Source organism: Chiloscyllium plagiosum, chromosome 24 (assembly GCF_004010195.1).
Source record: "Chiloscyllium plagiosum isolate BGI_BamShark_2017 chromosome 24, ASM401019v2, whole genome shotgun sequence".
Taxonomy (NCBI): Eukaryota; Metazoa; Chordata; class Chondrichthyes; order Orectolobiformes; family Hemiscylliidae; genus Chiloscyllium; species Chiloscyllium plagiosum.
Genome location: NC_057733.1, coordinates 12,022,055 through 12,038,141, shown reverse-complemented (window position 1 = coordinate 12,038,141; position 16,087 = coordinate 12,022,055). Strand labels below are relative to the sequence as shown.

The window sequence follows — 16,087 nt, the reverse complement described above, 5'->3', positions numbered from 1 at the left end:
TATCTTCCTTTCTCATTTGGTCAAAAATGGGGATGTTAGCTGATGATTGCATAATGTTCAGCATCATCCACAATACCTCAGATACAAAGGTAGTCCATGTTCAAATGTAGCAAGATCTGGATAATATCCAGCTTGGCCTGACAAGTGGCAAATAACATTCACACCACACAAATGCCAGGCAATGACCATCTCCAATACAAGAAAATCTAACCACAGCCCCTTATCATACAATGATGTTATGAATCCATCCATCATGAATCCCCCACTATTAATATCCTGGGGGTGATTATTGACCAGAAATTCAACTGGACTTGCCATTTAAACACAGTGGCTACCGAAGCAGGTCCAAGGCTAGGAATACGGTAACTCACCTCCTGACTCTCCAGAGGATGTCCATCACTTATGAGGCACAACTCAGGAGTGTGATGAAATAGATAGCTAGATAGATACCTGACAAGGATGTCAAAGGCTGTTTGGGATAAAGAGCAAACCGAAGCATTGACCACAAGGAGGAGATGAGGTAGTGGTGGTGGATTACATCCCACTGTAGTAGATGGTGAAACTTGAATTGAGAAAAATAAATTGGAATTAAAAGCCAGACTTATTATCAAAGAGGAAAACTAATGTCCTTTGGAGAATGAAATCTACCCTCACCTAAGTTGACTCCAGACCCACGCTGAGTGGTTACGAATGAACAATAAATGCTGGCTTAGTCAGTGATGCTTACTCTCAATAGTGAATAATAAAAAAGTGGTCAAATTTATATTCATATACGCTCCACACTATAATAAACTTCAGATTAAAAACAGTCCAGTCATTCGTTATACTAATGTTGAAAATAAAACCAGAACTCGCTTAACCCTTGAGTGAATGCATCACATATGCTGTGGTTCCAAGGCAACCGAGTCTATCTGACTGGTTTAATACTGGCTCCATTGTTCTCCTGTTGCAGTCTCTCACATGGCTCTCCTGTCTGTGTTCAGAATAGATCAGGAACTACCTGATTACACAGAATGTCTCTATCAGGATGTTGTTGCATTTCATGGAAGGATTTTCAAAGGGTTAGCTTATCCAAAAGGGGAGAGGGAAAGGGAGGAAGGACAGCTTGGGGATAATATTTTGGCAGTGATTAATTCTTCCAAGGACAGTGTAGATTGTAGCCATGGAGACAACAAGCCAAATTCATCTCATCTGTACTATTGCAGATTAAACCTGAGAAATGAGGGTGGGGAAGCAAAAATGACCACGAAAAGTGTGAAAAAATGAAATACAGCACAGAGTACAGCACAGCAATCAAATTTTTAAGATTTCAACTCTATGTTAATGCAATATTGCATTACAAACTTTCTCTACATTATAACTGGGGCTGCACTTCAAATGAACTTCAATGACTGGAAAGCACTTACGGAGGTCCTAGGTTGTGATTAGATTAGGTTCCCGACAGTGTGGAAACAGGCCCTTCGGCCCAACAAATCCACAACGACCCTCCAAAGAGTAACTCACCCGCCCTCTGACTAATGCACCTAACAACTATGGATAATTTAGCATGGATAATTCGCCTAAACTGCACATCTTTGGAATGTGGGAGGAAACCAGAATTCCCTGAAGAAACCCACGCAGTCATGGGGAGAATGTGCAAACTCCACACAGACAGTCACCCGAGGCTGGAATTGAACCTGGGACCCTGGTGCTGTGTAGTGCTAGCCACTGAGCCGCTGCACTACCCCGTGAAAAGCACTGCATAATTACTTTGCTCTTTGTGTATCGAAAGCTTAGACAAAAGTAAATTTTGCAAAAAATATCATTTGCAAAACAAAATGCAGTCAATGCCCTATATGTCACCTGAAAATACTGTACTCATTAAGAACATAAAATAGTCTGAATTATATTTCAACCTTCTGCATTTCTCTTGCCATTGTTTTGAGTCTGCATGCAGCTTTTGCTGCTAAAATCAACAGCATATTGCTGCTTCCCTGTGGAGCTGAGCTTTAAACTACAAAGGAGGCAAGGCATTATTAGGATTTAATAGCTTTTCCTGAAACCTTTAGCAAATCACTTGTGCTAACTTTGCTGACCTGAGGTCACCCCAGCACGCAGATACCAAGGCTGTAAAATGGCCAAGACAAAGTTTAATTTATATGGCTAAGCTAATCAACCTCCTGCCTTGAATCAGAGGCCCCAGAAAATTCCAAACATAAAGACTTTTTCTCTCAAACAACTGTGATTTATTGTCACATTTGTATAAAAATACAGTGAAAAGATTTGCTTTAACAAAGGGTTTTGTGCAAAATGCAAAGAGTCACCATGCTCCGGCACCACCTAAAATCACTGAATATGATGCAAGATTTTACTGCAACAGAGTTCATCTTTCTCTCTTCATGTTACCTTCCGCTACTCCTCCTACGCTCCTTAGCGTCAACCAGGGTCTCTGGGCTCTCTGTAAAGTGCTCCGGGGTCTTCCTAACAGGCTCAGGGTCTCTGTAACAATCTCTGGGGTCTCTGTAATAGGCTCCAGGGTCCCTGCAATATGCTCTGGGGTCTCTATAATGTACTCCGTTGACTCTGTAACAGATCCCGGGCTCTCTGTAACACGCTGTTAGAAACGAAAATCGCTTCTCAATAATCGCTCTAGACAAATTCAGGAAAACAAAGTTTTATTAACAAGTCAAGTCTGCAGAGTCGGGCACCCTTAAAGAAAAGGCGCGCTGAGGCTTACAAAGTCTCCATTATATATAGCACAAGTCCCTCCTCTCCTTGGCTCCAACAAGCCATGAGGTTCACATTCTTAAAAACATCATTATTTTTATCACAAAGTCTGCAACAAATGTCTTCAGAGTCTCTAAAGTTGCTGTTTTTCTCACCCTGTAGTCTTATCAGTCAAAGACTTATTCTTCTCTGTCTGTGCTAGCAGTCTTATCAGTCAAGGACTCATCCTTGACTGTGTTAATGGCTTCATCAATCAAGAGCCTGCTTGTTTTTACTATCGCTCACAAATTGTCAGCATTCTGCACAATTTAAACTATTCTACTTTTGAGTATATAAAATGGTTGTTAGAAAAGAAACAAAAGTTTTGTCTTTTATTATAGACCAGTCCGTGGTCCAGGCACATCTTAAAGTTTAAACCGAAATTACCTCTCACAATGCTCCGGAGTCTCTGCACCGGGCTCCCTGTAACGGGCTCCGGGGTCTCTGTTACGAGCCCCAAGGTCTCTGTAACACGCTCCTGGGTCTCTGGTTAGCACTGCTGCATCACAGCGCCAGGGCCCCACATTCGATTCCAGCCTCGGGTGACTGTCTGTGTGGAGTTTGCACTTCTCCCTGCGTCTGCATGGGTTTCCTCCGCATGCTCCGGTTTCCTCCCACAATCCAAAGATGTGCAGGTTAGGTGGATTGGCCATGCTAAGTTGCCCATAGCGTTAGTTGTATTAGTCAGAGAGAAATGGGTCTGGTTGGGTTACTCATCGGAGGGTTGGTGTGGACTTGTTTGGCCGAAGAGCCTGTTGCCACACTATAGGGAATCTAATCTAATATAATCTAATATTAAGTCACTCCGGGGTCTCTATAACAATTCCCAGGGTCTCTGTAACAATCTCCGGGGTTTTTGTAATATGCTCCGGGGTCTGTGTAAGGTATTCCAAGGTTTCCGTAATGGTCTCTAGGGTCTCTGTACTGGGTTCCAGGGTCTATGTAATGGGCTCTGCTGACTCAGTTAGAGGTCCACCTCAATCATTGTGTCACTCCCACAACAGCCACATCTGAGTTGCAGCCGTGGACCTGCTCTCACACCTCCTGCTTCCCCTTCTGATGTTCCTCTAGCCATTGCTGCCAGTCATCAGTCACTGGGGTCCTGGCTCCAGCCTCCTCCACTACCCATGTTAAAGTCTCTGTGACCTCAGTGCCAGAGCCAGAACTGGCCATGGGTCTAGACCTAAACAACTCTCCCGTGGAAACCTGCCAGCAAATGTTTATTTGCAATCTCTACCTTAAATACAAGTTCCTCCAGCTGTATGAATGATCTGCCATGTTTCACAATTGATGTAGCTCTCTGTTTATGTCTGGGTTTGTGGCCTTTAAGAAAACACAAGATTGAATTGCAAGAATCATATGGCAAGGCACAGAGTATAGTTTTCAAATTAGATGTCATCCTTCCGAGTGCCACTTCCATCCTGGTAAATATCAATGCCTTTGGAAGGGGAAGGTAAGGGGTGTGTGGTCTGGGATAATTCCAGAGTCATGGTATATTGGAAAAATTTAATATCTTGAGACTAAAGCAATTCTGCAAATTAATTTTAAATGCATTTTCATTGGGTATATTTTAAATCTTGGTAGAAGCAATTAGCTGTAGTCTGCAAAGAGCCATTGAAGTCTTTTTCCACTGGAGAGACAATCGTAGCTTGAGGGCACCATACCACCTCAAGCATGGGCCAAGCTAAGGGCATCCATGAGCTATTACAGTCAGAACAGGGATCAGTTGGGGCAGGGAGAGCAGTGGTGATTGCTTTCAATCACTGGGAAATCTCGCTAGCAGACATGGGGAGAATGTGCAAACTCCACCCAGACAGTTGCCCGAAGCTGAAATCTAACCCAGGTCCCTGAAAAAGTTGGCTCTGTGGCATCATTGCGCACCACAGTCAAGCGACCTGACCAGTTGAGCTGAATCACTCTCAAATTGCCCAAGTTATAATGTTTATCAGGGAATTGCATCAGCATGAGACGAGAAATTTCAGGCTATTGTGCCTGCAACAGATTTTCAAACAAGCATCGAGATCTAATGCCAATCTCCTAATTTTTCTTTCCCCATTACCCTGTGACCTGTTTCTTCTCACTGAACCTGCCTCTACCACATTTCCAGGTGGTGCATTCCACACCCTAACTACTCACTGAGCGACAAGGTTCTTTTTTTACATCACTCTTGCTTCTTTTGCACAATGCACACCATACGTTACCTCTACTCCCATACCCCATCCCCACCCTCTTCTCTCTCATCTCTGTTTTCCTGTTCTGGCCTTGTGCAGAAGCACTCTCCACCAATAACCAGCCATCCCTCATTCTGCTGGACTGTGAGATAAGTGAGAGTTGCATTTGAATGTAGTCCTGTCAACTTTTTCAGGGACCTGGCTCAGATTTCAGCTTCGGGCAACTGTCTGGGTGGAGTTTACACATTCTCCCCATGTCTGCTAGCTAGATTTCCCAGTGATTGAAAGCAATCACCACTGCTCTCCCTGCCCCAAATCAACCCCCCCCTGGAAACTTCAGGACCTGGAGGTTAAGCTTATTTCCGTATGCCCCGAATTCACTCTACCCCCACAATGTTTCTCTATGTCCCACTTTGCAATCTTCCTCCAATGCATGGAGTCACTGTCCCTCTTTGATGTTCTTGTTTGGGCTGCACTTGCGTTTAGCTTCAACCTGAAGTTGCAGCTTCATTCTGGGATTGGACTCTATGCTGCAAACAAAGCATAGGAACATCCTTTTAGCAGCAACAGAATCTATGACTGAAGGAAGTTGCGACGTTATGCATAACTGGCAGCAGGAGGCTCATCAATGACAGACGAAGCATAAGCTTGTGACCAGATCCCTTGGAGCAGTAAGTAAACTGGAGTGTAAACTCCTCGCATCATGGATGGTCCCCCTGAGGGACTTAAATATGGACCCACTGTGCATACTGAGAATGTCATCAGTTCCACTGTCTTAAGGGGTAATGGAGACTTGCTGGAGTTGCTAAACCCAATATTGCTTGAAATATGAATTACAGAACAGTTAAATCCATCAGTTGATTGCAATCTGGAGAGATTGAATTGATACAGCATCTGCAGCCTCATGGGGGACAGAGATCCACGTCTTTACTGCTCTCTTTAGGACTGAGTGGCCTGGTTCTAATTCTAAGGTTATGCAGCCTTGATTTGGATTATTCCTCGGCATCTACCCAATCAAGTTGCATCATTGTTAAAAGTGCCTTAAGCACGCCACTTCTCAACTTTCAAAAATCAATCAATATTTGAGATATGTTTGCACAACTTGTATCTAAGCTTTCATATCTTCTGCCTGATGGTAGAGGTTGGAAGAGATTATAACCAAGTTGGGTGAGGTTTTTGATTGTGTTAACTGCTTCTCAATGCAGCAAGAAGTGTAGATGGAGTCAATGGATGGAAGGTTGTCTTGGTTGACGGACTGGGCTGAGTTTACAACTCTTGTCATTTATAGAGTCATATAGCTTGGAAACAGGCCCTTTGGTCCAACTCATCCATGCCAACCAAATATCCCAAACTTCACTAGCCCCATTTGCATGCATGTGACCCTTATAAACCTCCTTATAAACCTTTTGTACTTACGTACCTGTCCAAATGTCTTTTAAATGTTGCAATACCAAGCTGTGATGCATCTGGATAGAATGTTTTCTATGTCGCATCTATAAGAATTGGAAGAGTCTTTACAGACATGTCAGAATTCGATGTACTTGACTCTTAACTGTGCTCTGGAATGGCCATGACATTTAATGATGGGAATCAATGCTGGCCTCACCAGTGGTGGCCACATCCCATAAAAGAATAAAAAGAACACTTTGCAGTGGCTCAGTGGTAGGGTGGCATGAGTTGTTAGCACTGCTGTCTCACAACGCCAGGGATCCGGGTTCGATTCCAGCCATGGGCAAATGCCTGTGTGGAGTTTGCATATTATCCCTGTCTGTGTATGGGTTTCCTCCAGCAATTCAAAGATGTGCAGGTTAGGTGAATTGACGGTGCTAAATTGCCAGTAGTTTTCAGGGATGTGTAAATTAGGGGCATTTGTCAGGGGTAAATATAGAGTAATAGGGTACTGGATGGGTTATTCTTCAGAGGGTTAGTGTGGACTTGTTGTGCCAAATGGCCAATTTCCACACAGTAGGGATTCTATGAAACTGTCCAGTTAGTATATGTATTTCCTTATGGATGATGTCCAAAATTGGACACAGTTTCCCAGAGACTGTCTGCTCAAGCAATTCAAGGATTGATTGTTGCCCTTTTTATCCCAGCCCTGACGTTAATGGTCACCATTTTGGTTATTACTATTGTTATTACATTCCTCTTAATTATTTTCCTGTTTGACAACCTGGGAAACTATTCTTTAAGTCTGGAAGGGATGCTTGCATCCCTTATTCTAGGTTCACATGTGAAGAGGTAATTGGATCAGGCAGAGAGAATTACCGGTGTTTAAAGAATACTGAGCTGGTCCGGTCAGGGAAGGAAAGGGTGGAAAACAAAAAAAGGATAAAATGAGAGGAAGACGAGGCATTACAGATATAAATCAGGTCTTGCACGTGAACTTAACTCTCTGGGTTCTACAACTAAATCACCTTGAAACAAGGCCAACCACTACCATTATAGACTTCATTGGGAAGTGTGTAGAAGACTGTGTGCCGAAGAAGTTAATCTGAATGTTCCCCAACCTGATTGGGAGATCCATTCCCTACTGAAGTTTAGATCTGAGGCGTGCAAGTAGGGCAATCCTGACCTATTCAGTAAGCTCATCAGAGACGCTAAGAGGCAATGCTAAACTAAGCTTGTTATCAGACCAACCACATGGACACCTAACATTTATGGCAAGGCTTACAGAACATAATGAGCTACAAAACGAAGTCGAACAGAATTGTGGGCAACACTACATCTCTAACCGACAAGCTCAATGCATTCCACGCTCGCTCTGAACAGACCAATAAAACAATGTCCTTTCCCAACAGCCTCGGATGTAATTGTACTCATGGGTCACCGCTACAGACAATATGTCGGCCTTCTTGAGAGTGAACCCATGAAAGTGACAGGCCCAGATGGAGTTCCCGGCCACGCATTCAGATCCTGCCTGGAGCAGCTGGCGGGAGTATTCGCTGATGTTTTTAATCTCTCCTTACTACAAACTGAAGTCCCCAGCTGCTTCAAGACCACCACCATCATCCTGGTACCAAAGAAAAATCATGCAGCGTGCTTCAATGACTACTGCTTGTGTCTTTGACCTCCATAATTATGAGGTGCTTCAAGAGGTTATTCAAGGCTCATGTCAGCTCCAGCCTACCACATTGCTTTGATTCTTTGCAAATCGCCTCTCAGTGCAACAAGCAGACACCATCGCCCTGGCCCTACAGTCATTCCTGCCACATCTGGATTACAAGGATACCTATATCAAGCTCCTGCTTATTGACTTCAGTTCACCTTTAACACCATAATTCCAAGCAAACTAATCTCTTAACTTCGAAGCCTTGGTCTCGGCTCCCCACACTGTAATGGAATCCTCGATTTCCTGACCCATGACCGCAATCAGTAAGAATAAGCGACAACATCTCCTCCACAATAATTCTTGATACCAGTGCCCTGCAAGGCTGTGTACCAAGGAACCTTGATTAACCGACATTTGATTACCTGAATATCAGATTATCTGGCAAGATTGCAAGGTCCCAATGCTTGGCTAAATTATGTTATCCAGTTTCAATTATCCGGAATTCAATTAACCTAACAAAATACTCCCCGCCCGCATCCTCTGGATAATCGAGGTTCCTCTGTACTCAGCCCCTATTATACTCCTTATACACTCACAACTGTGCGGCCAAATTCCACCTGAATTTCATTTGCAAGTTTGCTAGTGACACCACTATTGTTGGTCAGATCTCAAACAATGACGAGACAGAATGAAGGAAAGAGATTGAGTGCTTAGCAGCATGGTGGAAAGGCAACAATCTCTCCATCAAAGTCAGCAAACCGAAGAAGCTGGTCAATGACTTCAGGAAGTGGAATGGATGGCACGCCTTCGTCTGCAACAATAGTGCTGAGGTGGAGATGGTCGAGAGCTTCTAGTTCCTGGGAGTGATGATCACCAACAAACTATCCTGGTCCACCCATGTCACTGCGGTGGTCATGAAAGCACAACAACATCTCAACTTCCACAGGAAGCTAAGGAAATTCAGCATGTCAACAGAGATTCTTACCAATTTTTATAGATTCACCATAGAAAGCATCCTATCTGAATGCATCAGTGTGGTATGACAACGGCTCTGCCTAAAACTGCAAGAAACTACAGAGAGTGTCAATACAGTTCAGCCCAGTCAATCACACGAACCAGCCTTCCACTGACTCTGGTTATACTTCCTGCTGCCTCTGGAAAGCAACCAGCATAATGAAAGACCCCTCCCACTCCGGTTATTCTCCCTCCCACCCTCTTCTGTTGGGCAGAAGATATAAAAGTTTGAATACACGTATGAATAGATTCAAGAACAGCTTCTTCCCTACTGTTTTGAACAGACCTCTTAAATGTCAATGTTGATCTCTCTCTCTGTACCTTCTCTGCAGCTGTAACATTATAATTCTGCATTATGGTCTGCGACCCTGATGCACTTTGTGTGGTAATATCTGCCTGCAGAGCATGCAGAACAACAGTTTTCGCTGTATCTCATTACATGTAACAACAATAAATCACTCCATCAATCAATCAATGTCTTACTGGGTCACTTTACTGAGCTAGTTATAAAGAGCAGTGAAAGCAGCATGGGCTAAAGTACTGAGAGTGCAATGTCTATCCAAATAGTTGTCCTAAAATGCACTCTGGTCACTTTACTTCATCAACAAATTATTTTATGTCACGTCTTAAATGTAATTAAAGATTCCAAGACACTTCATAAAAGCTTTAATGACACACAACCACTGAAGGATATTTTAGGTCAAATGACTAACAGCTTGGTTAGAGATAGATTTTAAGATATTTCTTAAGTGGGAAATTGATGTAGAGAAGATTGCCTTGCGAGTAAATTCTCCAAATGTCTAGACAACCGAAGGCTTAGTTGCTAATAGTGCAACTGTTAAATCTCTGAGTTCCAAGGAGCACAATATATCTCCGAGGTGAGTGGAGCTAGAGGAGGTTGCAGAGATTTTGGGGGGGGATGGATATTTTGATTTTCTAATGGAGAAGATTGTTGGTTTTTTTAGTGACACATTTATCAAGCACAACAGGTTTGACATAGAGTGAACTTACAGCACTTTTCTCCTGAGCTAGCAGAGTATTCCGCTCAGGCTCCTGGACTGGCAGAGTGAGCTTCTCTGTTTCTGCAATGGCTTGTTGGAGCTCCTCTTCTTTTGCTCTCATCCTGATGTTCTGACCTAGCACATGCGGAAGTGGTTTCACCTACAAAACAGTAAAGGTTTATTAACACAAACGTGCATTTTAGCAAAAAGTGGAAAGGGTAGTGGTAAAAGTCTATTTTAGAGAATGAAAATAGTACAATAACATGAAACATCTTCAGAATAAAACTGTTCTCATCTGCACTGACCTCCGCAGTTAAATTCTGTGCAGAATGAGACAGATTTGATCATGTCTGAGGCAGAAATTATTTCTCAACATTTTTAATATAAATAGATGAAGTTATTTCTAAACTGTACTCCAACTTTACTTATGTTACAGTTTATAAGTTTTTGTCAAATCAGATCACCATTACTGTAAAGATGAATTACAATGCATCATGTTGACACACTCCCAGCATCTCCCCACCCACCTAGTGTGTAATGAGAAAAGAAAACTTGAAAACCCTTTGGGGGCAAGAATGTTTCTGGTTGCTAAGGGCTGCTGTTCCCGAAAATTTCTCTGCTGAAGTTTTTCTATCGAAATTGTGAACATGCTGTAAAAGAATGTGTTTATGGTGTTGTCAGAAATGCTGAACAGACCAAAACGTAATTACCTTTGCAATATGTGGTTACACAGGGCGACCAGAAGAATTCTAAACCAACTGGAATAAATCAAAGTGAAAAATGCCAAGTCTAACACTTAATCATACCTTGCTTGGCTCATGCAGCTGTCTCAGGGAAGAAAATACCTTGGATGGTTGCAGCTGGCATCCAACTTGATGCTTACCCCAGATCCGAGCTGGAGGCAACCCAAAGGGTAATTCTGGAAGTGTTAGACCAAAGGCAAGATCTATTTCACTGGAGCTATAACGCCTCATGAGTATTTTAACTACAACAAGAGAGTGAATTGAAGTGAGGCTGGAAGACCCGGGTCAAACCAGTGCAAAGATTCTATTACCTCACACATGACTGGTATTTGGAGAACGCATTATAATGTAAACCAGCCACAATTTACAGAAACACAGCAATTTTCTCTATTCAGCAAAGAAACTGTCATCTAAACCTGTCATCTGCAAGTAATCATTGCTTAGTTCCAGACATAACAAGAGAGCAATCAATGGAATGCAAAACCTCCAGCCTGCATAGAATGCTTCCCAAGTGCATTGGTTGAGAGTAAGAAAATAAATGGATCAATGTAATTGGATATTTCACGTACTGTGCAGTTGCTCAGCAGGAGAAGCTGAAGACAGAACTGTAAGGTGATTGCTGAGGACTGTTCGAATACTGTAATGGATCATCACCCATTGACTGACTGTAGGTTACAAAAAGTGGCAAAAACCCCACCAGCAAAGGAAGGATAGATTGAGAACCATTTCTGGAAGCCAATTGGACTGGAAGAACACCAAAGGGTGTGAAGACTACAGTGGAATGTGCAAGGAGTAAAGTGAGCAAACAGGAATGAGAGGAGGTGAAATGAGAAACAAAGATAAACAGAAACAAGCAAAGAGTGATAGAGGGCATGACTGAAAACATAAGTGTGAGCATGAGAGATTAAGAAAATCAGAGAGGAAAGAGAGTTAAGTAGCTTACTAAGAAAAATAAAGAAAGCAAGACACAATAATAGACATTACAGCAGCGAGGTAGGTCATTCAATTCATCATGCATGCATCATTACCAGCGCACACTTGAAGATATTTGTTCTAATCTAATTTCCCTGCTCTTTCATTATATTTTTAATAGGTTTTTCTTTTTCTACTATTTAACTAATTCTCTTTCAAATTACTTCATAGTGTAATGCATGGCTCATTCTAATCACCTTCTCCAAGGGGAAAACCTATTTAACCCTCTCTCTCCATTTTGTCTACACCAGTGTTGTTCCTTGCCAATTAGCAAATAACTAGGTTAATTTTCCCTATTGACCTTCTCAGAATTTGCACAATTTTGAAAATCAGTGCAAACTTCACCATTTAGTTGATCTCCTTTGGTTTGTACTGAAGCCAAAATTCTAAAATATTTTCTTTTTGTATTTTGAAATATAATTTTTTAAATATTCAGAATTATATTGACAAGTTCAGTTTCAGTAAGCTAAACACAACCGCATGGCTTCTTCTGATGCTATTAAATGTAATCAACTGCTTTTAAACCCATCTCTTGTTACTTTAAAACAGGAAACATAGGAACAGGAGTAGGCTATTCAGCCCTAAAGTCTGTTCTGCTATTCAATGTGATCATGGCTGATTTGTGGCCAACTCCAGATACCTGCTTTTGGTCCATATCTCTTAATACCTTTGCTTAAAAAAAGTGATCTATCTCAGATTTTAAATGAGTAACGTATCCAACATCCACTGCAGTTTGTGAAAGAGTTCCAAACATCTACTTTTTCTGTGCAGAAGTGCTTCCGAACATCTCTCTTGAATGGTCTGGCCCAATTCTCAGGCATGTCCCCTTGTTTTAGAATCTCAAAGTGGAGTAAGCAGTTTATCTTTATGTGCCCTAGTTTTTCCTGTTAATATCCTGAAGACCCTGATTAGATCACCCCATAACCTTCTAAATTCTAGAGAAAGCAGACCTAACTTGTATCATCTCTCCTCATAACCTGACACCTGAATTCCACGTATCATTCTTGTAAACCTAGTCTATATTCCCTCCACGGCCAATAAATCCTTCCTAAGGTGTGCTCACAGTGTTCCAAGCGAGGCCTATACAAGGCTCTGCAACCTTGTGCCCCCATCCTCTTGATATAAAGGCCAGCGTTCCATTCCTTTCTTGACTATTTTGTGACATTTTAAACATGTATGTACCTTTGCACTCTTTGGACTTCCATCTTGAAATTACCTTGATCTATCCTTTATAGATCCAAAATACATTTTGAGCAGCAATTACAAAGTAATTGCCCCTTCATCCGCGAGGAGTGTTTGGGACCTTGGACAGTGACAAGAAAGCAGGTGAAAAGGATGATATAACATTTCCTGAACTTGCATGGAAAGGTGATGGGGGAAGAGGATTGGACTGTTTGGGGTGCTTGAAGAGTGAACTAGGACGTGCAATAGTCCTTTTGGAGTTCTGATGGGGGAGAAATATATTTGGTGGTGGCTTCACACTGGGGATGATGGAAATGGTGAAGGATGAATTGAATATGGAAGCTGGTGAGGGCAAAGGAAGCCATATCATAATTACGGAAAGGAGGGGAAGAGGTCAAAGCAGAACTGTGCTAAATGGGCTAGACACTGCCTGTTTGCCTGATGGTGGGAAATCCAGTGTTGAGGAACAAGTGTTGTTGAGCTGGTTTATATCTTTATATAAGATCTGTACAGTACCAAATTTGTTCCTATTTGACATTGGTGAGGCTCTTCTGGAATACTGTGTCCGGTTCTGATCGTCCAGTCAGAGGAAGGACATTATCAAGTTGGAGAGGGTTCAGAAGAGATTTACCAGGGTGTTTCTGGGTGTGGAAGGTTTGAGTTATTAAGAAAAGCTGGATAGTCTGGGACTTTTTTCACTGGAGTGTAAGAGGTTGAGAGGTGACCTAATAGGCGTTTATAAAATCAGAGGTATAGATAGAGTTAAGGGTATTTGTCTTTTCCCTAGAATGGGGGATTTCAACACCACGGGGCACATTTTTAAGGTGAGAGTAGAGAGATTTCAAGAAGACACGAAAGACAAATTTTTCACACAGAGGATGGTTCATGTGTGGAATGAACTTCCTGAGGAAGTGCTGCGTCAGAGGACAAGGGCTGACCTTATAGAAGTTTACAAAATTATGAGGGGCATGAATAGAGTAAATAGGCAAAGTCTTTTCCCTGGGGTCAGGGATCGGCATGGACAGGTTGGACCGAAGGATCTGTTTCCATGCTGTACATCTCTATGACTCTATGACTTTAAGTGCTGGATGCAGGTACAATTCCAACTTATAAAAACATTTGGATGGATATATGAATAGGAAAGGTTCAGAGGGATATGGGCCAGGAGCAGGCAGTTGGGACTAGTTTAGTTTGGGATTATGTTCGATATGGACTGGTTGGACCAAAGGGTCTGTTTCTGTGCCATCTGGCTTAATATTAAAAAATGGATAATCTCATACTTGCTTACTTTGAAATCCACTTGCCACAGTTTGCCCATTCATTTTGTCTATCAAGATCCTGTTGTGAGTTTACAATGTCTTCAATGTCATCTAACTTTATGTTTCAGCAAAATTGTGTATATGCCATTATCCAAGTCATCAATAAATAATGTAAGTAATTTAGGCTCTAACAGAGATCTCTGTGCTACAGCATTGGTTCCATATGCCTATTTGAGTGTCTACCCATTATCCCTACTTTCTATCGACTGCTACTCAACCAATTCCCTGCAATGTCAACAATTTACCCTCAATTCCATGGTCTACATTAATTAATCATCTCCTATTTAGGACTTCATTAATGCCTTCTGGAAGTCCATATGAACAACATCCGTAGACATTCCACTGTCCACTGTCACCTCTTCGAAAAATTCAAGGGTTGTGGGAAAAGAACAGTGGCAGACATTTAGTGGCTTTTACAAAGAGACATCATGAGGAGTGGTAGGTCAAAGGGCCTCTTTCTGTCTTGTATGATTCTAAGTGGGAGAAGAGAACTCCATATCACACTTACGGCCAATCAGTTATGTAGTTAACAGGTTTGTGAATGGGCTGCATGATTTCCTGGCACAGTGCCAAGTTGAGAGTAAGGGGCAAATACTGTGGGCAAGTGAAGATAATAGAAATGTTTGAATATTGGGGGGAAAAAAAGTATGCAGTGCAGTGCAAGAAATGCGAAGCCAGTCAGGCAGCATTCGAGGAGCTGGATAATTGGCGTTTCAGGCATAAGCCCTTTCTCAGGAAAGCCCTTCATCAGAGCTTATGCCTGAAACATCGATTCCCCTGCTCCTGGATGTTGCTTGACTGGTTGTGCTTTTCCAGCACCACACTCTTCGATTCTGATCTTCAACATCTGCAGTCCTCACTTTCTCTGAAGTATGCAGTGCAGTTAGAAAGGGGAAGTGTTGGAAATACTCCAGCTGGTCAGGCCACATCTGTGGAGAAAGAGAAAAATGAAGGTACAGCAGATCTGTGGCCTTCATCAGAACTGATAATAGTTAAGGACAGGTCAGATTTTATACAAACGCTGAGGAGGAAAGAGAGGAGGCCAAGATGGTACTTAAGAGGATTTAACAGATAAAAGATAACTGGCAATGTAAATTTTGAGCAAAGTAATTCGATGACTGTCTGGAAGGCATGTGTGGTTAATATCCAGCCACAAGCGAGAACATGGAATGTCACACCTGACAGATGCTAAGCAAACTTCAAAGAGAAAGACATCAAAAGGAGAAATGCACTCCACCTGAAATGTGAACCTAATGAGTTTTCAAACAGTGAATGTAATGGGCCTAAGCACAGTACAACATTTATATTTCTCGCTTTCAACGAATGCACATGAAAGTGGGTTAAAAGCCAATTTTAACTCGTCTGTCTATTTTAGTGGGTAAAAGTTACAGCTGAGAAAACCTCAGGTTATCGCTGCATTGCAATGAAAAAGAAAGGAAGATTTTCTCTTCCTTTGCTGGAAAACAAAAAGCAAATGAAACTGCAGTTGAAAAGAAACAGGACAAAGGTCTTTGAACTGACCTGCAAAGCTAAGTCTCCATAAATCAACTGTTCACCCTATCTACAATTATGCTTCTGATATCACCCAATACAAAGGCCGAGAACAGCCCATCATCTTCTCCTGCTGGAAGTCAGAGATCAATCTATAGAACTTTGGAAAAATGCTATCTTTATTGACTTGCTTCTTATTTCTATGCATATGTGTGTTACTTTATTATTTCTTCTTTCCTTAAGTATCGAATAAATTCACTCTTTTGTGAAGAACTCAAGAAAGCCTGCTTAAATTGTCTCCTTTTAAAACATAAGTTCATTGGGGCAGGGGAAATAAATCCATCAGGGAAGGGTCCTCTTCAAATTAACAGTTGAGTGAACAATGAAGGGGATTTAG

At 42.0% G+C, this 16,087-nt stretch overlaps 1 protein-coding gene across 7 annotated transcripts in view; it reads right to left on the bottom strand.

Moving 5' to 3' along the window:
- The window catches only part of LOC122562023 (myosin-16), a 277,196-nt gene that overhangs the window by 216,055 nt on the left and 45,054 nt on the right, over positions 1 to 16,087 (bottom strand). For all 7 annotated transcript variants that reach the window (XM_043714428.1, XM_043714426.1, XM_043714433.1 and 4 more), the window contains exon 2: positions 9,994 to 10,143. In XM_043714428.1, the coding sequence (XP_043570363.1) occupies positions 9,994 to 10,143 (150 nt within the window). The remainder of the gene's footprint in view (positions 1 to 9,993; positions 10,144 to 16,087) is intronic.